Source organism: Pleurodeles waltl, chromosome 4_1, assembly GCF_031143425.1.
Source record: "Pleurodeles waltl isolate 20211129_DDA chromosome 4_1, aPleWal1.hap1.20221129, whole genome shotgun sequence".
Taxonomy (NCBI): domain Eukaryota; kingdom Metazoa; phylum Chordata; class Amphibia; order Caudata; family Salamandridae; genus Pleurodeles; species Pleurodeles waltl.
Window position 1 is genome coordinate 52,889,414 of NC_090442.1, and position 22,736 is coordinate 52,912,149.

Genomic DNA, 22,736 nt, shown 5'->3' on the forward strand with positions numbered 1-22,736 from the left:
GATCAAATGATAAAATGCTCCAAATAGTCATTTCCAACTTATCCTTAGGATCAACAAGCTGATTGGCCAGAATTGTGTGATTACACAAAGGTTTGGTCCAAGCTATTAGTAACAGATCGTATTATCATGAGGTGCGGAAGATTGGTAGTTCATAAAGAGATGTGTTTGAGACCGATGAAACTGATGCATGAGGGTCATGGTGGTATGTTGGCCATGAAGAGGAGAGCGCAAGTGGATTTCTGGTGGCCAGGGATGGACAGAGAAATAGAGAGGTTTGTAAGAGATTGTTTTGTGTGTGCATGCAGTGGCAAGTCCCATACCGCAGTAGAAACTCCCATTCAGCACTGGTACGCCTCTTTGAGGTAGCCATGCACTCTATAAATTGCTTATTATTAAGGCCACCGAGTTCCATCTAGAGCATGAAAACGGTTGGTAATGGATATCTGTGGTCCGTTTCATGGGAGAGGTCTGGAAGGCAAGTAAGCAGTGGTGCTTGTAGATTATTACTCAAAATGGTTTTTGTGATGAACTGTTCAGGAGTGAAGGATGCCCAAAGTGGCAAGTGTCAGACAACGGTCCACAGTTTGTGGCTGACGAATTTTGGAAAGTTCTGCAGAGTCATGGAATTAACCATCATAAAATGGCAGTGTATCAGAAAATGGTCAGGTGGAGCGGTTCAATAGAGTACTGAAGGAGTGTCACAGTTAGCAGTAGCATCTGGATTGGACTGTAAAATGAAATTAAAAAAATGCTTTGGAACTATTGCAACACTCCGCACTTAGGGCCAGATGTAGCAACCGGTTTGCATGTCGCAAACTGCGAAAAACGCAGTTTGCGACATGCAAAAAGGCCATCGCGATGCAGATTCACATTTTCTGAGTCGGTACCGACTCGCAAAATGTGAATCCGACTCGCAAATAGGAAGGGGTGTTCCCTTCCTATTTGCGACCGCATCGCCATGCTGAGTTGCTTTGTGACCGCGAAAGCGGTCGCAAACCAACTCGCAGTTACCACCCACTTGAAGTGGGTGGTAACGCATTCGCAAACAGGAAGGGGTCCCCATGGGACCCCTTCCCCTTTGTGAATGTCGCTGAAAATATTTTTTCAGAGCAGGCAGTGGTCCAATGGACCACTGCATACTCTGAAAAAATGAAACCAAATGGTTTCATTATTTTTTTGAATTGCAACTCGTTTTCCTTTAAGGAAAACGGGCTGCAATTTACAAAAAAAAAACTGCTTTTTTAAAAAAAAGCAGTCACAGACATGGAGGTCTGCTGTCTCCAGCAGGCCACCATCCCTGTGAGTGCAGGGACTCGCTATGGGGTCGCAATTTGCGACCCACCTCATTAATATTCATGAGGTAGGTCTTTGCGACCCCATAGCGAGTCGCAGAAGGTGTCTGAGACACCTTTCTGCATTCTATTTTGCGAGTTGCAATTTGCGAGTCGATATGACTCGCAATTTGCAAGTCGCAAAATTATTTTTTGCTACATCTGGCCCTTAGTGATGAATGAAACACCATTTTATTTGTTAAGGGGAAGAGTGGCATGCACCAAAGTCACACTTGCATGGATGCATAGATTGAATTTGTCTTGTGTGGACAATGACAAACTTAAGGAGCAAGTGGAGACATATCAGAGTAGGTGTGTCATGAGACACACCAAGAGTTTGAGAAACCATCCGTTCAATGTTCAAGAAGGAGAATGGGTGAAAACCAAGAGCAAAGGAAAGTTGTCTAGGTGGTCATGTCTTCAAAAGGTAGACCAAGTGAAAGAAAACAATGCTTGGTTGGAGGATAGAAAGAAAGGAATGCAAGGAAGATTACAAAATGCAGCGATGTGGAACATGCTCACTTACATGCGAGTAAGGGGGGGGATAAGAACAGAAATGCTTTGACAAAACATGAGTTACGTGGGTAAAAGAGAAATTAAAAGACCCGTCGGATCTGATGATTACATATGTTAGTATCCTTGTATTGTTAGGAAACTGTGTAAACGTTATATGTTCTTCAGCAACATTTACTTATGTTGGTATTTTGTTTAGTTATAAATAGTGTATTTTTCAGTTAAATTTAGGTATTGCCAATGTTTCTTGTGGCCATAGAAGTGTCATCTACAGTTACAATAATGAAATTTGAATTTACATCATGATGTGCATATTTTCTTGTACATTTTTAGGAAGGGGGAATGTGTTGTGTTTTAATGCTGGGTTAAACGTTCCTAAATGTTCCTTTTCTCTCTGAGAGTTCTAGAAATGTAGGGAATCGAGAAACTGGGAGAGCGGTGGCTTATCTGCCAGGAGCTGTTAGAAGTACTCTCAAGAACAATCAAAACCACATATTCAATATATTTATATATTTGTGTTGAGTGTCTTCCAAACAGATGATATGCCTGTTTCCTCATGGGGGGCCCTGTAATGATGAGCATTTTTAGGAATAAACATCATTCCTGAGTCAGGGCTTCTTGGTGGTCCTCATGTGCACTCATAATAGGTATTTAGGTTTGGAGGTTAGAACTCTTCTAACATTCATTCCATATATACATCTAAGTAGAATCATTTTCGTGGTGCACTCTGAGATCTTTTTTCTTTTGAATCCTACTACATGTAATACAAAACTTGAATGATCTCACTTATATTCCTTTTTCTGCTAATCTCCAACTGCTATTCCTGGAATTTAAGACACAGTTGCATCTCTATGATAAGGACTGATGATTTAATTAAGTTTGCCTTACAGTCTCTGCACATTTATGGGTTTTGCTCAAGCACGTCCAGCAATGTGCTCTTTGCATCAATGGTGGATTATAGTTCTTAATAAATTCAATAAATATGTATGAATTGTTCCCATGTGTAATCACTGATGGAGACCTGGACTTGATGACTTTTTAAGCTCCAGTGTATGTTTGCAGATGTGCTTTAAAGCTGGCTGAATGACATGCAACCCAAATCTATTGCACATGTAGTGTCTGTTCATTGTTGACATCTTAGATATGAGTAATTTGAACCCTTCCCATACTTCTGAATATATGCATTTTTCTCCTGTGTAGGTTAACTTGTGCATTCTTGATGAGTGGCTAAAAGTAATTCGAATTTCATTGCACCTCAAAGTATTTTGTCCAGTATGCTTTTACAGATGGCTGAAGTTCAAACCAAGTTTTTTGTGTCTGTTCTGCTATGGACACTTAAGCTTCGTGATTGACTGAACTTGTTTCAATCTTCACTGTGTGGGTTAGCTGGTGCCGCCTTAAGACAGATAACTGGCTAAAACCCATCCCACATTCTCTACACATGTACGGTTTTTCTCTTGTGTGAGTTCGCTCATGGCGTATTAGTGCTGATGAAAGCTGAAAGCTGTTCCCACACTCTTTGCATGTGTATGGTTTTTCTCTTGTGTGTGTTTGCTGATGGCGTCTTAAGCAGGATGACTGACGAAAACTCTTCCCACATTCACTGCACTTGAATGGTTTTTCGCCTGTGTGTGTTCGCTGATGGATTGTTAGACTGGACGATTCATAATACCTCTTCCCACATTCACTGCACTGAAATGGTCTTTCTCCTGTGTGTGTCCGCTGGTGGATCCTTAGGAACGAAAATTCATTAAATCCCTTACCACATTCACTGCACTTAAATGATTTTTCTCCTGTGTGCCTTTGCCTATGGTGTCTTAGGCCCGTTGAGCAGCTGAAACTGAGTCCGCATTCACTGCACTTGTATGGTTTTTCTCCTGAGTGTGTTCGCTGGTGGACCTTTAGATTTGATAACACATTAAATCTCTTTCCACATTCACTGCACACATGTCTTTTTTCTCCTGTGTGTATTTGGCGATGTCGCTTTAGGTGTGATGATCGATTAAAATTAGCCCCACATTCACTGCACATGTATGGTTTTTCTCCAGTGTGTATTCTCTGATGGGTCCTTAGGTTTGATGACTGATTAAAGCTTTTGCCACATTCATGGCATGTATATCCCTTTTCCCCTAAGTGGGTTTGCAGTTGATGCCCAGGATCTGATGAGTGGCTGGAACTCATGACACTTGAATATTTCTTTCCACTGTTCGCTTTTTAACTACTTAGGTCTGAAGATTTATTTAAGCTCTTCTGACACTGGGTGCACAAGTGTTTTTTCCTCTCTTAAGGGTTTGGTGATGGTCCTTGGAAGTGCTAAATGACTAAAACCCATGCCCATTTAATGAACTTGTTTTTTCCTACATCCAGTGACAATGTTTAAACACTTGTCATACATTAGCTGCTGTTGTACAGTTCTTCTCATGCAGGCTAGACACAACCATGTATGTAATGAGCTCCTCACTCTCTCGATGCACAGTTATGATTTTTGTCCTATGTATGGTCACCCATGGTGCTTTGCTTCTGCTGTGGAACTAACACACTTCATACATTTGCTGCATGCAAATGTTTCTTCTCTTAGGATTCGCGTTTCCAAGTTGGGTATATTGTTTGCGAACACCCTAGTAGGCTGATAAATCTCCATGATTTACAAAGAACTAAAGGTATGCTCACAGTCACTGCACAGATTTGGTATTCGCAAGCTGAGTTTTTCGCCCAGGTTCGTGCCACATTCATGTTGTGTGCATAGCTGTAGGCTGTCTTCATATCTTCATGTTGGGCTACATGTTTGCATGCATGACATCAAATATATGTCTTTTGGCAGAGAAAGCTTAAGTTAGTACAGTGCTGCATATGGGAAGTAACACACCTCTTGATTCCACCCTTCAGTTCCCTGATTCACAATTCATGCATTCTACAAAGGTTTCCTTTTTCTCTGGTGGCTATAAAGTGTCCAGCGGCTTTGACACCATCATTTTAGGCTGATGTTGGACGCATCTCTTTGCAGGGCGTGGTTTAATTGTTTCGTTGAACTTTTGTCTGTTGTCCTGTTTTAAGTCTTGTGGCATGGAGGTACGGATGCATACATTCACTGGATTTCGCGTCTGTTTCATGGGGGCAGTATCTGTTCATGTGGAGTTGTCCTTCCTCTTTCAGTTCTGCTCACTTCTGAGTGTTAGGTACTGTCATTTCTAAGCCTTCTTGTAGATTTCTGTTGTGAGTCACACACTGCAATATTCTCTTCTTCATTTTATAATGTATTCATTGGTCTGCTGTCTGTTGGATGCAAAGAAATGTAAAATTACTAAACACACAGATAATGTGTAAATTACTATGGGTTGTAACATTATACTACTGTGTCTTTAAAGGCAGTCTAAAGTACGCTTTATTTACATCTCACTAAGCAACTTGAACTTGTTTTCAAAGAAATCTCCACTTGAAAGTTTTTCACAATACTTTAGAAAGTAAGCAAGGAATAGTGCCAAAATAAAATTTACTATGCCAAACAATGTTTAAAATTAAGAAATACACATATCCACCACACAAGGAAAAAAGCTAGTGAGAATCAGGTTGTTCAAGGGCTCTGTTCTTCACTGCAAATGCATCAATGACTGGGCGTGTAGACTTTTACCACAAGTGAAAATACTACAATAAATGCCAGTGTCCGAGAACTTTTGGCTGACACACTCACTATCTCTCTCTCTCTCTCTCCCTCCCTACCCCACTCTCCATTCAAAATGTGTACCATCCCCACTTCATGCACATCATCTTATATTGTCTCCGAACATCAGTTATTTGCTGAGCTCTGTTGCTCTCAGTTGCTACATCAGACACACACACATCTATAAACAGATACTGCTGGCTTCTCTTTTAAACGTCTATACTATTACTTAAGTAAAGATGCAACATCACAGTTTTCCTAAACTGAAGAAGAAAGACAGTCCAGTACTAGAGTGATCCTTTGCCCTGGTCCAACAAAACTTGGCTGCACAAATCCTCATAACCGAACCAGTCAGGAGACTGGAGGACAGAGCTATGTAATCATCAAGAAAATGGGTCCCCAAAAACAACTGGGGTGGAAAACAAACGTCCATGTTACAATAAGTGTCCCAAGGGCGCAGCTGTCATTTGCACCCGGGTCTTGCAGCCCTGGAGTACATTGCAATATAGAAGGAGCCTCAGACGCTTACGCAGCTCGCACAGGAGCACATTCTGTGATATCACGATCAATAGGGGGCGTTCCCTCATTTGCATGGTGGTGTGGGCCCAAGGAAATAAGGAAACACGTTTTCTCTGTGCCCACAGCGTGTTACAGGCATGAGTGCAGAGATAAAGGAGCTGCTAGGAGACACATCGACTGTGCATCACCAAGATGGCGCACACTTATTCTGCCTCTGGATGCGCCCCTTGCGAGAGGGTTAGAAGGTGCCTAGCACCTCCCCTAAACATCCCTCTGCAGGCGAGTTCAGTCACTAACTGCACCAACTTGTACGGAGATCTGTAGCCCCAACATAAATTTAGGCCCAGTTTGCGCCTGCACAGAGAAAGGCACCCCAGTGGCTTTCAACAACAGGTCATACTTTCACTAATGTGGAGAAGTGTGGCTCAATGGTTAGAGCGGCAGACCCTGATGCATAAATCTGGCCCGGGACCAGGGTTCAATTCCCGCCTCGGTGGGTCTTGGGCTGAATTGCCTCGGACTTGATAATTCTCACATCGGTGCCTAATCTAATTCATGGGTCCCACTCTGTAACTCTGGGCAATAGCTTGCTTAATCTCCACAACTGCCCCAACAGCGCTGGGATGCCTGGCTTCACCTTGGAGGTTGCCCAGGAGTGGGCACCTCACAGGGAAAAGCCAGGAGGGGTTCCACAGTGGTATGCGTACAGCACCTTGAGACCCTAACGGGTGAGTAGTGCGCTATACAAGTACGAAGTTTTGCAGTTTACTAATGCGCTGACCCCAGGACAGGAGCAAGTTCAAGGCTGCACTCCGAACAGCACATTTACTGTACCAGTTTGCACTGTAAGGCATTAAAAGGAGTAATGTGGTGCAGACCAGAGAAGAGTACCCTATATTTAATCCGGCCCAAATTGCCAGTATGTAGAAGAAAGGCCTTAGCCTAGATATCAGCTGTGGCTCACCTTCCCTGAAGTCCAAAATGGATGCAAGGATGCATTTTGCACTAAGAAAATAGGTCTAAATGCAAAACAACACAACAGCAGTTCGAAAACCCACTCGCGCTTACTACATTCGTTTTTTCTTTGCTTATTCCCCTTCTCCCCATATTACTCCAAATTATGCAAGTGGGCATAATCATGTAATTATTGTAATACCACATCAAAGAGTAAAACAGAAGTACCAAAATTACTCCACCGTAAATAAATTTACTCCCAGGCCTAATTAATTTGTCTGCACATCCACCTCTTTTTGCAAACCAGGTTTAGTACCTGGGACCGTTAAACACTTGATAAAATTATTTGTAAAAGGTGAGGACTAGTAACATGGAGCCTTGCCTTCATGCATACATTTGACAACTCTACCATCAAGGCTTCTTGTAGCAGAGACGAAAAAGAGTGCGTGCAGTGAAAATACATTTAAAATAAGTGATCCCAGGGCAGGAATTACAGGCTGCTGTGTTGTATGTGACCAAAGTCATTAGTTCCTGGGGAAAACGACCAGGTCTAGGTGAGATGGGCAGAGGCATAGCTTCAGTGGGATTGTGTGGGGTGTGAAGCCACTCAAATGCATTCTTGATTTGGTAGTTGGGGACTCCGAGTTGGGTCTGCTATTTCTGTGTCAGTTTTTCTCATAGTTTTCATTTCACTAAGAGGTTTTAACTTGTTCATTGTTTGCGATAGGGTTCTTAAATATATATATAGTGACCGGTATGCCAAACAACCATTGAATCTGCTCCCACAAAAGTACTCCTTAAATGGGTGCAAGTTTACTACTTTTTTGAATTCACATAAATTGGCAGTAGTAGGCTTTGAAAGCTGCACCAGTCTCAAGTTTCCAGGCATACTACTGGCAATCAAACACGCAAAGGGTAATGGAATACATTTTTGTAAATAGCTTAACCAGTGGAAATCGCTTGTTGTAGCATTCCAACCCATTGTTTTTCACCCATTGTGCCACTCTAGGCAGAGGCCTACCTAATTCAGATCAGTACTGACCCTGCTCTTCATGGAAACAGTACATTCTAGACTTTGGCCATCTTATTCTTCCACCCTGCAGCCCACTGCTTTTAAGTTGGGAATCTTGAGATTCACACTCTCGAATCTCACTGAATAAGATGCGCCCCGGAGAAAAAGAGGATTTTGTGAGGAATCTGGACATTGCCCTTGGATGCGTGGCAGAAGCAGCAAGGTCTTCCACAGAGAAAATATCAGGCAACAAAATGAAATTGATGCAACAATACCAAAACAGCATTACAGTTAATGGCAAGTGGTTGGTTCAGTCCAGGAGCACTGGTGGATTTCATTGGTTTGCTGGTGATGTTGAAAATACGAGGTTGAGGATGTGGTCTTGGCTGGGTGACATGCTATGCTGAGTATGTCAATAAGACTGAAGAGGATGTCTCTTATTTTTTTTTTTTTTTTAGTTTCTGCTGTCTGGGAGTTTGAAATCACTCAAGAGGGTGGTGTAGGTGTATCAGCTGGGTGAGGTGGCGAGATCTGAGAATTTGTCAATGAGGACCTTTGTTAGAAATGGGGTCTTTGATTGGCAGTCAGGTTACCCCCGTCCAAGCAAGGACACTCACTCTAGTCAGGGTAAAGGAGAATCACCCTCAGTTAACCCCCGCTCACCATCCTTGGTAGCATGGCACAAGCAGGCAGCCTTAACTTCAGAAGCAAGGTGTCAAGTATTTGTACCAACACACACAGTAACTCAGTGAAAACACTACAAAATGACACATCACAGGTTTAGAAAAATAGATAATATTTATCTAAACAAAACAAGACCAAAACGACAAAAATCCAACATACACAAGTCAAGTTATGAATTTTAAAACCAAATGTCTTAAATCCTTTAGTGAGAATGTTGTTAGCGTACAAAAAAACCTGGGAAGCGTCAAAAGTAAAGCTGCACGGGGGAGCGTGCGTTGGAAAAAGCCAGAAATGCATCGATTTCTCACTCGCTAGCGAGAACGTGAGTCGTTCATCCTCCGGTCGGGTCGGCATGTGTCATTTCTTCTCTCCCGCAAGGGAGCAATGTGTCGATTCCGGACGGGCACCACGGGTCTGGGTAGGCTCTGTGTTGATTTTCTGCACCCAGCGATGTTGCGTCGAAATCCGGTCACATGGTGTCAAGAAACCGCCCTGCGTGGGGGCTTGTGTTGTTAACAGCAGCCGCTGCGAGTGTTGCATGTCGTTTCTCCAGCCACGTTGTGTCGATCTCCCAGCCGCAATGCAGGTGGAGCGTCTATTTTAGCTGCGAGGCCGGCGGCGCGCTGTTTATCAGCCATGAGGCGGGTGGTGCGTCGAAAGTTTCCCTGCACGGCGGTCTTTGCGTGGATTTCTGTCCTTTTCCACCAGCTTCACCTTTCCAGGGCCCAGAGACAGGTTAGGGCACCACCTAGCAGGCAGGACTCTCAGCAGAAATCCCAGGTTGTGGCAGAGAGAAGTCTTTGATTTCCCTGAGACTTCAACAACAGGAGGCAAGCTCAGTTCAAGCCCTTGGAGATTCTTCACCAGTGGAAAGTCACACAAAAGTCAGTCTTTGTCCTCTCTCAGGTAAAAGCAGCTGCTGCAGGCCAACCCAGCAAAGCACAGTCACAAGCAAAGGGGCAGTATTCCTCCAGCTTCTCCAGCTCTTCTTGGCAGAGGTTCCTCTTGAATCCAGAAGTAATCTGATTTTCAGGAGTTTTGGGTGCTCTTCTTATACCCCTTTCTGCCTTTGAAGTTGGCCTACTTCAAAGAGAAGTCTCTGTTGTTTTTGAAGATCCTGCCTTGCCCAGGCCAGGCCCCAGACACACACCAGGGGGTTGGAGACTGCATTGTGGGAGGGCAGACACAGCCCTTTCAGGTGTAAGTGACCACTACTTCCCACCCCTCAGCCCATATGGCCCATCAGGATATGCAGGCTACACCCCAGATCCCTTTGTGCCACTGTCTAGAGGAGAGGTGCAAACAGCCCAACTGTCAAACTGACCCAGACAGGGAATCCACAAACAAGCAGAGCCACAGAATGGTTTAAGCAAGAAAATGCCTACTTTCTAAAAGTGTCATTTTCAAACACACAATCTAAAAAAGCAACTTCACTAAAAGGTGTATTTTTTAATTGTGAGTTCAGAGACCACAAACTCCACATGTCTATCTGCTCCCAAAGGGAATCTGTGCTTTAATAATATTTAAAGGCAGCCCCCATGTTAACCTATGAGAGAGATAGGCCTTGCAACAGTGAAAACCAAATTTGGCAGTATTTCACTGTCAGGACATGTAATACACATAAGTACATGTCCCACCTTTAACATAAACTGCACCCTGCCCTTGGGGCTACCTAGGGGCCTACCTTAGGGGTGCCTTACACGTATAAAAAGAGAAGGTTTAGGCCTGGCAAGTGGGTACACTTGCCAAGTCGATTTGGAAGTTTAAAACTGCACACACAGACACTGCAGTGGCAGGTCTGAACCATGTTTACAGAGCTACTAATGTGGGTGGCACAACCAGTGTTGCAGGCCCACTAGTAGCATTTGATGTATAGGCCCTGGGCACCTCTAGTGCACTTTACTACGGACTTACTAGTAAATCACATATGCCAATCCTGGATAAGCCAATGAACACACATACAATTTATACAGGGAACATTTACACTTTAGCACTGGTCAGCAGTGGTAAAGTGTCCACAGCAAACAAAAACAGCAAAAACAGAGTCCAGCACACAGAAGCAACTTGGGAAGTAGAGGCAAAAAGTTAGGGGAGACCAGGCCAATGATGCCAAGTCTAACAACCTTGTTCTGCCCTCTAGGCCTGTACGCAAGATGGAAAGTGGCTGCCTGGGTTGCAAAGAGTGGGAAGAGGCATGTCAGGAGCTCCATGGAGTTGACTGTAACTTGCTTAACTATGGTGCAAGATCATGAGGACTTATGGATGATAGCAAGGTTTCTTCCCGTCTTACGTGCTCAGTTCACTCAATGGATGCCTAGGATGTGCGAGTATAAGGGGTTGAAAAATATTTCTGTGATGAAGAGGACATCACGTTTGTCACAGCTTACGATGTCTGCGATACCTGGTGCGTGGAGTACTGGGCAGCTAGCATTAATGAGCATGAGTTGGGATGTGGCTGATTCTATTTTTGTGACAATGCTAGGGGAGTGTTTGTGTCATCTGGGTTGTGGTGTAATTGTGGGGATTGGCTGTATGGGGTGATGGGTGAGGCACATGATTATATCTTACCTGGTAGGTTTCAGTGGAACAGAGATACTGGCCCAGGGCCCTAACAGGCTAAAACAGGCAATGCCCTTTTCTGTGTTGCCCTTTGCTGGGGTCACCCTAACAAGGTGACTGAAGTAGAGAGTAGGCAAGAAGAGAGGCCACTTTCTATAGCTGCAGCAAATATCACTGTTTAAAAGCAGCCAATGAATACATGCCCAGAGTTACAGACTGGTTCACCAAACATCAGTCTGCAGCTTCCAGTTGCAGAAATGTCCCCTCTTGCACTTGCACCTCCAGGGAAGGCTTATTGAACATGAAGCCATAGTTGTAAGAGGGAAAAGGCACTTCCACGTTTTCAGTGAAGTGATAGCGAAACATCCAGTTACCATAGGTTTTGCTGTTGTTCCTCCAGGTGGATTTAGCACCTTATGTCTCTTGGATCTTCCACACTTCCTAGCAATAGGTAAACATTACATAGCGTTCATGCTTTTACAAGACAGATGTGGACCATCTCGGCATTGCATGCCTACAGTAAGGCTAGCTCCACTGGTCCTCACAAAACATTTCATGTCTAGAGATTCAAGAAGAAGCAGGAGTTCCCAATCCTTTATCAGGCAGACAGGAATACTCCCAAACAGGCTATGTAACCTTCCTTCATACCTCCAGTCAGCCTTCTGCCTTGAAAGTGGTTTTAGCAGTCTGTGTAAGGTTAAACCACCAGTTACTGGTGAATTGTTCTAAAAGAATTGCTTTAAAAACCTGCACATCCTTTTACTTTCTTTCGCAGCACTCCAGTCCAGCTCATGTCTCCCAAGGCGGACGTACAATAGCTGTTTACACAGCAGAAGTAATTCCATGTCACTTTACTCTATGTTTCCCTCTCATCCACTCCCAACTCACAAAGCCAAGTACCCCTAACACCTATATGACCACACACACACACTTTCTAGGAACATACACTTTCGGTACCTTGGTGGACGGCTCCTTCCATTCAAAGGGATCAATTGTCAGAAAATAGGACTGCAAAAAGAGAAGGGCAGTGAAACAAGAAGGTACTTGTCTTGGAAAAGATTTCATCTGTAGAAATGGAGCACCTCTCCCCAGAAAGTGTGAAATAAATCAATAAACTTAGTATTCTCAGTGGCCTCTAGCACAGGAAACATATAAACAACCCCATGTCAAACTGTTTTCTTAAAATACGGGAAAATGACAACCCTATGAATATAACTGCTGCAGCATATAAAATAAGAATTAATTTTGACTAATGATTTTAAAGTTCCTCAGCTATAAACCAAAGACTGATTTTCTCATATATGCTGTAGCTTATGCTAGAGAGAAAAAGGGTTTCTGAAAACTATACAAGTATAACAATAGGCAGTTTCACTTGTGACATAGCTCTTAACTCATGTTAATCTGTTTAAAATAGACTGTATGAAAGTACCCTCTTTTTGCTATGGTTATCCACATTTTCTGCCTGTTGTCAGTGTGTTTGACTGTGTTCACTGGGATCCTGCTAACTAGGACCCCAGTAATTATGCTCTCTCTCCTCTAAATTTTGTTACTGCATACCGGTAACCCAATATTTCACCCCAGATTGGCATACTGGTGCCCCCTTATAAGTCCCTAGTATATGGTACCTAGGTCCCCAGGGCATTAGGGTTCCAGGGGATCCCTCTGGGTTGCAGCATTTCATTTGCCACCCATAGGCAGCCCATACAAAGGCTTCTACAGGACTGCCATTGCAGTCTTTGGAAAAGGTGCATGCACCCTTTCACTGCCATTTACACTGCACCAGGTCACTTATAAGTCACCTCTATAGCAGGCCCTTCAGCCCTGAGGGCAGGGTGCAGAGTACCTGTGTGTGAGGACACCCCTGCACTAGCAGAGGTGCCCCCATGACCTCCAGGACCATTTTCCTGGACTTTGTGAGTGCAGGGACACCATTTTACGCCTGTATTGGACATAGGTCACAGTTTATGTCCAGCTACATAATGGTCACTCCGAACATAGGCATGTTTGGTATCAAACATGTTGGAATCATACCCCAATGCTTTTGCAAGCTTTGGTTGTATGATTCCATGCACTCTGGATGCTCCTTAGAGGACCCCCAGTATTGCCATTCCAGCCTTCTGAGGTTTTCCAGGCAGCCCCAGCTGCTGCCACCTCTCAGACAGGTTTCTGCCCTCCTGTTGCTTGAGAAGCTCAAGCCCAGGCAGGTAGAACAAATAATTTTCTTTGGGAGAGGGGTGTTACACCCTCTCCCTTTGGAAATAGGTGCTACAAGCTAGGGAGGGGTAGCCTCCCCAAGCTACTAGAAATGCTTTGAAGGGCTCAGGTGGTGCCCTCCTTGCATAATCCAGTCTACACCGGTTTAGGGACCCCCAGTCCCTGCTCTGGCGTGAAACTGGACAAAGTAAAGGGTCCATCACCACCCCAGGGGTGGTGCTCAGAGCTCCTTCAGAGGGTCCCTGGGTTTTGCCATCTTGGATTCCAAGTTGGTAGGGAACTCTGGGAGCATCTGAGTGGTCAGTGCCAGCAGGTGACGTCAGAGCCCACCCCTGATAGGTGCTTACCTGTTTAGCTGACCAATCCCCCTTTCAGGGCTATTTAGGGTCTCTCTCTCAGGTTGTTCTTCAGATTCGGATTGCAAGACTCCAGCAGGAATCCTCTGCATCCTTTACTTCACCTTCTTAACGAAGAAACTGCATCTGGATCCTCCAGGAACTCTACAAACTGCAACAAAGAAGCAAAGATGACTTCTGCAACATTGTATCTTCAGCTCCTGCCCGCAACTGCAACTGTTTACCGGCCATGCATCCTCAGAGGACAGCCTGTCTTCAGCCTGCATCAGAAGAACAAAGGAATCTCCCTTGGAGTGAAGGAGTCACCCCCTCTGCAGCGACGACTGGTGGCGTGGGTCCCCTCTCCTGATGAAGTGCGTGGATCCAGCATCACGGCTAGTGGACTGAAGTGGTCCCGATGGTCCGGACGTCCTACTGTCCAACTTTGGTCCTACTGTCCAATTTTGGTGGAGGTAAGAGCTTGCTTCCCCACGCAAGACAATACCCCCAAGCACCACGTGTTTTGCAGTTGCCAAGGCTTGTTGGCATCCTTCCACAAAGTTCTTTGTGCACCGTGCAGCTCTGGCCCCCAGCACTCCTTTGCTGCAATGCACAGCTTCCTGCGTGGTTCTCCGACGGTGTGGGACCCTTTGTTGTAGTGCTGAGTGGGCCTCCTTTTGCACCTTTTTTGTCCCGGTGCTGTGGGACTTCTATGCACGCTGCCTGGTCCTCCGAGGGCTCTCTGAGTTGCTGAGAACCCCATCTGGCTCTCCCTCCAGGGAAGAGTCCGCCAGGTCCCTCCTGGTCCCGGGCAGCGCCATTTTCCACTAACAGCGAGCTTTGCGTGTGCCAAGGCTTGTTGGCGGAATCCAGCAACGCAAACCAGACTGCAATCATCCATCCGGCGTGGGACATCATCTGCACCAACTAGGAACCCTCATCTGTCTTCTTAGGTGCAGTACTGACTGTTGTTCCTCACCGGTGGTTCCTCTTTTGCACCTTCATCCGGGTTAGCAGGGGCTCCTGGTGTCCCTGGACTCTTCAGTGCTTCTTGGACTTGGTCCCCAATCTTCCACAGGTATTCAGGTCCAGGAATACATCGTTGGTGTCTTGCAGTCTCTTCTGGTTCTTGCAATATCTTCTTTCTCGCGTTCTTGTGTGTTCTAGGAAAGTTACTGTGATTTACTCCTTCTTTCCTGGGCTCTGGGGTGGGTTCTATTACTTACCTTTAGTGTTTTCTAATACTCCCAGCACCCCTTTACACACTATACTTGCCTAGGTGGGAAACCGACATTCACATTCCACTTTCTTAGTATATGGTTTGTGTTCCCCCTAGGCCCATTTCTAACTATTGTGATTTTCACAGTTTGCACTGTTTTCTGTTTTTACAGTTACTTCTGCATACTAGTGTATATAATTTGTGTATTACCTACCTCCTAAGGGAGTATAGTCTCTATGGTATTTTTGGCATTTGTGTCACCAAAATAAGGTACCTTTTTATTTTCTTACATGTGTGTGAGTACTGTGTGACTACAGTGGTATTGCATGAGCTTTGCATGTCTCCTAGTAAGGCCTTGGCTGCTCATCCACACTATCCCTAGGAAGCCTGGCTTCTAGACACTGCCTACATTTCACTAATAAGGGATAACTGGACCTGGTATAAGGTGTAAGTACCTTAGGTACCCACTACAAACCAGGTCAGCCTCCTACGTTGGTGGCAGCGGTGGGATAAGTACTTGCAAGTACTTGCAATTGCCTTATCACTTTGTCACCGGTGCTTTCCATAGGAAAGAATACTCTATACTTAGAGCTATACATGTATACCTAGTACAGGGTTCTAGTCTCTTATTTTCCTTTCCAAGAGACTAGAGGTTAGGTTTTCCTACACTACACTAACACACACTTACATTATGTCTACTGCTAGGCCTAGCTCTGAGGTCATGTGCACCCCTTATGAGGGCATGACCTTCAAGGAATTGAAGGGGCTTTGCTCAGACAGAAAACTAGATGTAGGGAAGAACCCCAATAAAAATGTTCTTTTGACCCTTCTCCTTCAGGAGCCAGGAGGAGGGGGAGGTAGAGGGAGATTCTAACCCCTTAGAGTCAAACAATTATCCTTCAGATTCAGGGGAGGGCTCTTCCAAAGATCTTCCACCTAGCAGATCTACTAGTGTAGCTGGTAGTGGGAGGCGTAGTCATTCAGGTAGGGCTACCTTCAAACCCAGAGGTCACGTCACTAGAGTCAGAAAAGTTAGGGAAATATCTATCTCTGCCCATTTCCATATCACCTCAGTTTCTGAGGGATCCCATGGTTCCACTCCAGGTGATGACTCCATAGATAGGGAGCTCAGGAAACTGAGACTGAAGGAGGGCAGGCTGAGGCTGCAACAGCAACAGCTAGCCCTGGATAGGGAGGCCTTGGCTGTGGAAAGGGAAAGGCAGGGGCTGGGGTTAGTACGCCATAGTGGCAGCAGCAGTTTCAGGAGTTATGGGGTCAGGGAGGACACCATTAATTCTAGAAACCTGCATGAACTTGTTCCCCCATACAAGGTGGGGGATGATTTCTACAAGTGGTGTGCTTCACTTGAGAGGGCCTGCAAAGTTCAGAGGATCCCTCAAAGGCAGTGGGCTGCTATTATGTGGTTGTCCTTTTCTGACAAGGGGAGGGATAGACTTCTCACTGTCAAAGAAGAAGACTCAGACAACTATGGTATTTTCAAAACTGCACTCTTCGGTGGATTTGGCTTAACCACTGAACAATACAGGATTAAGTTCAGAGAAACCAGAAAAGAGTCCACACAGAATTGGGTTGACTTTGTGGACTGTTCTGTTAAGGCTTTAGAATGCTGGTTACATGGCAGCAAAGTGTCTGATTATGAGGGCTTATATAATATGATTTTGAGAGAGCATATTTTGAATAACTGTGTGTCTGACTTGTTGCACCAGTACTTGGTAGACTCAGATCTGACCCCTCCCCAAGAATTGGGAAAGGCGGCAGACAAATGGGTCAGAACAAGAGTGAGCAGAAAAGCTCATACAGGGGGTGAGAAGGACAAGAAGAAGGATGGTAAGTCTCATGACAAAGGTGGGGACAAAGATAAAAACAAGAAGTCTTCATCAGGCCCACAAAAATATGCTGGGGGTGGGTCTAAATCCTCTTCCAACCATCAGAATAAAAAGCCTTGGTGTTATATGTGTAAGAACAAATGCCATTGCGCAAGTGACAGTACTTGTCCAAAGAAAAACTCCAAGGCTCCTACCACCACAACCCCCACTGCTTCAACTAGTGCCCCTCGCAATAGCAGTGGTGGTGTGAAAAATAACACTACCAATAGCCAATCCAAGGATGTAGCAGGGCTCACTCTGGGAAGTGTAGTGGGGGTTGTTTAGTTAGGGAAACCATGGAGGCTGTTTTAGTCTCTGATGGTGGCATTGACCTTGCCACCCTTGTTGCTTGTCCCCTTAATATGGATAAGTATAAGCAACAACCCCTAATAAATGGTTTTCAGGTTGAGCCTTACAGGGACACAGGTGCCAGTGTCACAATGGTGACTGAAAAACTGGTGGCCCCTGAGCAACACCTACTTGGTCATCAATACCAAGTGACAGACGCCCATAACAACACTGTAAGCCACCCCGTGGCTGTTGTTGATCTCAACTGGGGGGTGGGGGATTACTGGCTCAAAGAAAGTTGTGGTATCCACAGATCTACCTCTAAAATGTCCACTAGGAAATGACTTGGAGACTTCAGCTTCGGCTTAAGTGGAGTTGGAGGCCCATGCGCCAAGCTGGGCATTCCTGGGCATATCTTTGCTTTGACAAGGGCTCAGGCCAAGAAGCAAAGAGGACAGGGAAACTTGGATCCTGGAACAATGAACCAAGAGCTTCCCAAAAGTAGGATAGAAAGGGTAAGAAATTATCCACTATCCCTCCCTTCACTGATGATTCCCCCTTTGAGGAGGAGGAGTCAACTCCCTGCAAAGAACCTACACCAGAGGAGCTTCAGACTGACACAGCTGAACTCTTGGGTGAAGGGAGCCTGCCAGGGAGGAGTTAAGTGTGGCTCAGCAGACCTGTCCCACACTTCAGGGTTTAAGACAGCAAGCTGTCAAACAAAAGGCAGGGGATGTCAGTGGCACCCATAGGGTGTACTGGGAAAACAATCTCTTATACACTGAGGCAAGGGACCCAAAAACTGGTGCCACCAGGAGATTGGTCATTCCTTTGCAGTATAGAGAATTTCTGTTGACCTTAGCTCATGATATTCCCCTTGCTGTACATCCGGGGCAAAGCAAGACCCGGAACAGACTGATCCCTCACTTTTACTGGCCTCACATGTCAGAGGACACAAAGGAGTTTTGTCACTCCTGTGTCACTTGCCAAGCCAGTGGTAAGACTGATGGCACCCCAAAGGCCCTCTTGATCCCACTGCCACAGTGGTTGGAGTGCCCTTTGAAAGGGTAGGGGTTGACACTGTTGGCCCCTTGACCCTCCTACTGCTTCTGGCAATAGTTTAATTTTAGTGGTAGTGGTAGTGGACCATGCCACTAGATACCCAGAAGCAATACCTCTGAGGACCACTACAGCTCCTGCAGTGGCAAAAGTCCTCCTGGGAATCTTTTCCAGAGTGGGTTTTCCAAAAGAGGTGGTATCAGACAGAAGTAGTAACTTCATGTCTGCATACCTGAAAGCAATGTGGAAAGAGTGTGGTAAAACCTACAATTTTACCACACCTTATCCCCAAACAAATGGGTTGGTTGAGAGGTTTAACAAAACCCTCAAAGGTATGATTATGGGACACTCTGAAAAACTCAGGAGGAGATAGGATGTCCTGTTACCATGCCTCCTTTTTTGCCTACAGGACGTTACCCCAGAAAGGAGTGGGCTACAGCCCCTTTGAACTCCTCTTTGGTCACCCTGTTAGGGGTCCATTAGCTCTTGTGAAAGAGTGGTGGGAGCAACCGTTGAAGCCCCCTAAACAAGAAATAGTAGATTATGTGCTTGGCCTAAGATCAAGAATGGCTGAGTACATGAAAAAGGCCACTAAAAACCTACAGGCAAGCCAGGAGTTACAGAAACAATGACATGGCCAGAAGGCTGTGCTGACAGTGTACCAACCAGGATAGAAGGTGTGGGTCCTGGAGCCTGTGGCACCCAGAGCACTCCAAGATAAATGGAGTAAACCACACATCATAGTAGAAAAGAAGGGTGAGGGCACTTATTTAGTGGACCTAAGCACTCCTAGAAGTCCTCTTAGAATACTTCATGTGAACCGCATGAAGCCCTAATATGACAGGGCTGACTTAACCCTGCTCATGGCCACTGATGAGGGACAGGAAGATGAGAGTGACCCTCTCCCTGATCTCTTCTCCAACACTGCAGCTGATGGCACAGTAGAAGGAGTTATTCTTGCAGACTGCCTTACTGAGTCTCAGAAGGAGGACTGCAGAAACCCCCTGGGTCAGTTTCCTGAACTCTTTTCTCTGACACCTGGTCAGGCTACTTGGTGTGAACACACCATTGATAATGGAGACAGTTTACCTGTCAAAAGTATGATTTATAGGCAGCCTGACCATGTCAGAGATTGCATTAAATCTGAGGTTCAGAAAATGCTTGACATAGGAGTCATTGAGCACTCTGATAGCCCCTGGGCCAGCCCAGTAGTGCCTATACCCAAACCTCACTCTCAAAATGGGAAAAGGGAGATGAGGTTCTGTGTAGATTACAGAGGGCTCAACACAGTCACAAAGACTGATGCTCACCCTATATCCAGGGCAGATGAGCTTATTGATACACTGGCATCTGCCAAGTATCTCAGCACTTTTGATTTGACTGCAGGGTATTGGCACATCAAACTATCAGAAGATGCTAAACCTAAGACAGCTTTCTCTACCATTGGAGGGCATTATCAGTTTACTATTATGCCCTTTGGTTTGAAGAATGCACCTACCACTTTTCAGAGGTTGGTGAACACAGTCCTCCAAGGTCTGGAAGCTTTCAGTGCAGCATATCTTGATAATATTGCTATATTTAGCTCCACCTGGGATGACTACCTGGTCCACCTATGGAACGTTCTGGAGGCCCTGCAAAAGGCAGGCCTCACTGTCAAGACCTCAAAGTGCCAAATAGGGCAGGGGAAGGTAGTTTATCTGGGACACCTGGTAGGTGGAGAACAGACTGAACTACTACAGGGGAAGATCCAGACTATTTTAGACTGGGCTCCCCCTACAACACAGACCCAGGTCAGAGCCTTTCTTGGTCTCACTGGGTATTACAGGAGGTTCATTAAGAACTATGGGGGTCATTAGGAATACGGCGGAAACAACCGCCGTGTTCATGCTGGCAGTCAAAACACTGACCGCCAGCGACCCCGGAATCCCGCCGGCCAGATTATGAACCTTTCTGAGAGCCATTGTTTCCGCCCGCCGGCTCTCAGAAAGGCTCGGCTGGGACATTGACGGCAGCTCCACATGGAGCCGCCGTCAATGCCTCTGTGCGGCAGGTGCAGTTGCACCCGTCGCGCAGATCACTGCCCGAAAACCGGGCAGTGACCTGCGCGACAGGGCACTGCACCAGGGCCCCTGCACTGCCCATGCAAAGTGCATGGGCAGTGCAGGAGCACCCCCTCCGCCAGCCTTTTCCTGGCGGGATATCCCTGGCGGATGGTGTTTCATCCCGCCGCCAGGCTGCCTGACGGCGGGAGCCTGGCGGTGGGTGGCGGCTGCCGTCACCCTGTTCATTATATGGCGGTTTGGCCCCCCATGCCGCCATGTTCCAAATGAGGGCCTATGTCTCCATTGTTGCGCCTCTAAGAAAATGCCTAAGAAGGTATTATGGACAGCTAGCTGTCAGAAAGCTTTTGAGGAGCTAACGCAGGCTAAGTGCGCTGCACCTGTCTTAAAAAGCCAAAACTACTCCAAGAAGTTTATAGATCAGACCGATGCTTCAGAGGTAGGGTTAGGGCAGTTTTTATCACAACTGAATTCACAGGGCCAGGATCAACCTGTAGCTCTTATCAGCAGAAGGTTGACCCCTAGAGAAAAGCTTTAGTCAGCCTTAGAGAGGGAGGCCTTTGCTGCGGTCTGGGCCTTGAAGAATTTGAGACCATACCTCTTTGGGACTCACTTCATTGTTTAAACAGACCACAAACCTCTCTAATGGCTAAAACAAATGAAAGGAGAAAACCCTAAATTGTTGAGGTGGTCCATTTTCCTACAGGGGATGGACTTTACAGTGGAATATAGACCTGGGAGTAACCACTCCAATGCAGATGGACTCTCCAGATATTTCCACTTAGACAATGAAGACTCATCTGGGCAAGGATCGCATTATTGTTTCTCGTTTGAGGGGTTGTGTAGAAAAGTACCCTCTTTTTGCCATGGTTACCCCCATTTTCTGCCTGAAGTCAGTGTGTTTGACTGTGTTCACTGGGATCCTGCTAACCAGGACCCCAGTGATTATGCTCGCTCTCATCTAAATGTTGTCACTGCATACTGGTAACCCACTATTTCACCCAAAATTGGCATACTGGTGCCCCCTTATGAGTCCCTAGTATAAGGTACCTAGGTACCCAGGGCATTGGGGTTCCAGGGGATCCCTATGGGCTGCAGCATTTCTTTTACCACCCATAGGGAGCCCATGCAAAGACTTCTACAGGACTGCCATTACAGCCTGTGTGAAAAGGTGCATGCACCCTTCCACTGCCATTTACACTGCACCAGGTCACTTATAAATCACCCCTAGAGCAGGCCCTTCATCCCTGAGTACATGTGTGTGAGGGCACCCCTGCACTAGCAGAGGTGCCCCCACGACCTCCAGGACCATTTTCCCAGACTTCATGAGTGCGGGGACGCCATTTTACACGTGTACTGGACATAGGTCACTACCAAAAGGATTTCCTTTTGGAGAGGGATGTTATACCCTCTCCCTTTGGAAATAGGTGTTACAGGCTTGGGAGGGGTAGCCTCCCCAAGCCACTGGATATGTTTTGAAGGGCACAGATTGGGCCCTCCATGCATAATCCAGTCTACACCTGTTCAGGGACCCCCAGTCCCTGCTCTGGCGTGAAACTGGACAAGGGAAAGGGGAATGACCACTCCCCTGTCCATCACCACCCCAGGAGAGGTGCTCAGAGCTCCTCCAGAGAGTCCCCGGGTTTTGCCATCTTGGATTCCTAGTTGGCAGGGACCTCTGGGAGCAGCTGAGTGGCCAGTGCCAGCAGGTGATGTCAGAGCCCTCCGCTGAGGTGCTTACCAGTTTAGCTGACCAATCCCCCTTTCAGGGCTATTTAGGGTCTCTCTCTCAGGTGGTTCTTCAGATTCGGATTGCAACACTCCAGCAGGAATCCTCTGCATCCTTTACTTCACCTTCTTACCAAAGAAACTGCATCTGGACCCTCCAGGAACTCAACAAACTGCAACAAAGAAGCAAAGACAACTTCTGCAACATTGTATCTTCAGCTCCTGCCCGCAACTGCAACGGTTTCCCAGTCGTGCATCCTCAGAGGACAGCCTGTCTTCAGCCTGCACCAGAAGAACGAAGGAATCTCCCTTGGAATGAAGGAGTTACTCCCCTGCTTCAGCAGTCACCTCTCTGCAGCGAAGACCAGTGGCGTGGGTCTCCTCTCCTGATGAAGTGCATGGATCCAGTATCACAGGTGGTGGACTGAAGTGGTTCCGACGGTCCTGACATCCTACTGTCCAACTTTGGTGGAGGTAAGAGCTTGTCTTCCCACGCAAGGGCGCATGTTTTGCAGTTACCAAGGCTTGTTGGCATCCTTCCACAAAGCTCTTCATGTACCGTGGAGCTCCGGCCCCCAGCACTCCTTCCTGCGATGCATAGCTTCCTGCGTCATTTTCCGGCGGCGTGGGACCCTTTGATGTAGTGCTGGGTGGGCCTCCTTTTGCACCTTCTTTGTCCCCGTGCTGTGGGATTCCTGTGCACGCTGCTTGGTCTTC

At 46.2% G+C, this 22,736-nt stretch overlaps 1 protein-coding gene across 1 annotated transcript in view; it reads right to left on the minus strand.

Annotated features, from left to right (window-relative positions):
• The window catches only part of LOC138286980 (zinc finger protein 208-like), a 272,011-nt gene that overhangs the window by 224,945 nt on the left and 24,330 nt on the right, over nt 1-22,736 (minus strand). The window contains exon 2 of the mRNA XM_069227344.1: nt 3,186-5,117. Within this exon, the coding sequence (XP_069083445.1) occupies nt 3,186-4,025 (840 nt within the window). The 5' untranslated portion in view covers nt 4,026-5,117. The remainder of the gene's footprint in view (nt 1-3,185; nt 5,118-22,736) is intronic.